Source organism: Leptonychotes weddellii, unplaced genomic scaffold, assembly GCF_054177405.1.
Source record: "Leptonychotes weddellii isolate Sample4059 unplaced genomic scaffold, ASM5417740v2 HiC_scaffold_369899, whole genome shotgun sequence".
NCBI classification, from domain to species: Eukaryota; Metazoa; Chordata; class Mammalia; order Carnivora; family Phocidae; genus Leptonychotes; species Leptonychotes weddellii.
Genome location: NW_027972361.1, coordinates 1 through 207, shown reverse-complemented (window position 1 = coordinate 207; position 207 = coordinate 1). Strand labels below are relative to the sequence as shown.

Sequence of the window (207 nt, the reverse complement as noted above, 5' to 3'; positions counted from 1 at the left end):
GCAGGCGCACGGCCGTCTGGATCTCCCGCGACGTGATGGTCGAGCGCTTGTTGTAATGCGCCAGGCGGGACGCCTCGCCCGCGATGCGCTCGAAGATGTCGTTGACGAACGAGTTCATGATGCCCATGGCCTTGGACGAGATGCCCGTGTCGGGGTGCACCTGCTTCAGCACCTTGTACACGTACACCGAGTAGCTCTCCTTGCGGC

General features: G+C 63.3%; 1 protein-coding gene across 1 annotated transcript; it reads right to left on the bottom strand.

The window, feature by feature from the left end:
* Window positions 1-6: 6 nt before the first annotated feature.
* Window positions 7-202, bottom strand: LOC145719285 (histone H2B type 1-K-like; the record flags this gene model as incomplete). The annotated part of the gene is made up of 1 exon (XM_081810775.1): window positions 7-202. A coding segment is annotated over one exon (196 nt), but the record flags the coding sequence as incomplete, so codon positions are not given.
* Between the last annotated feature and the right edge of the window lie 5 nt (window positions 203-207).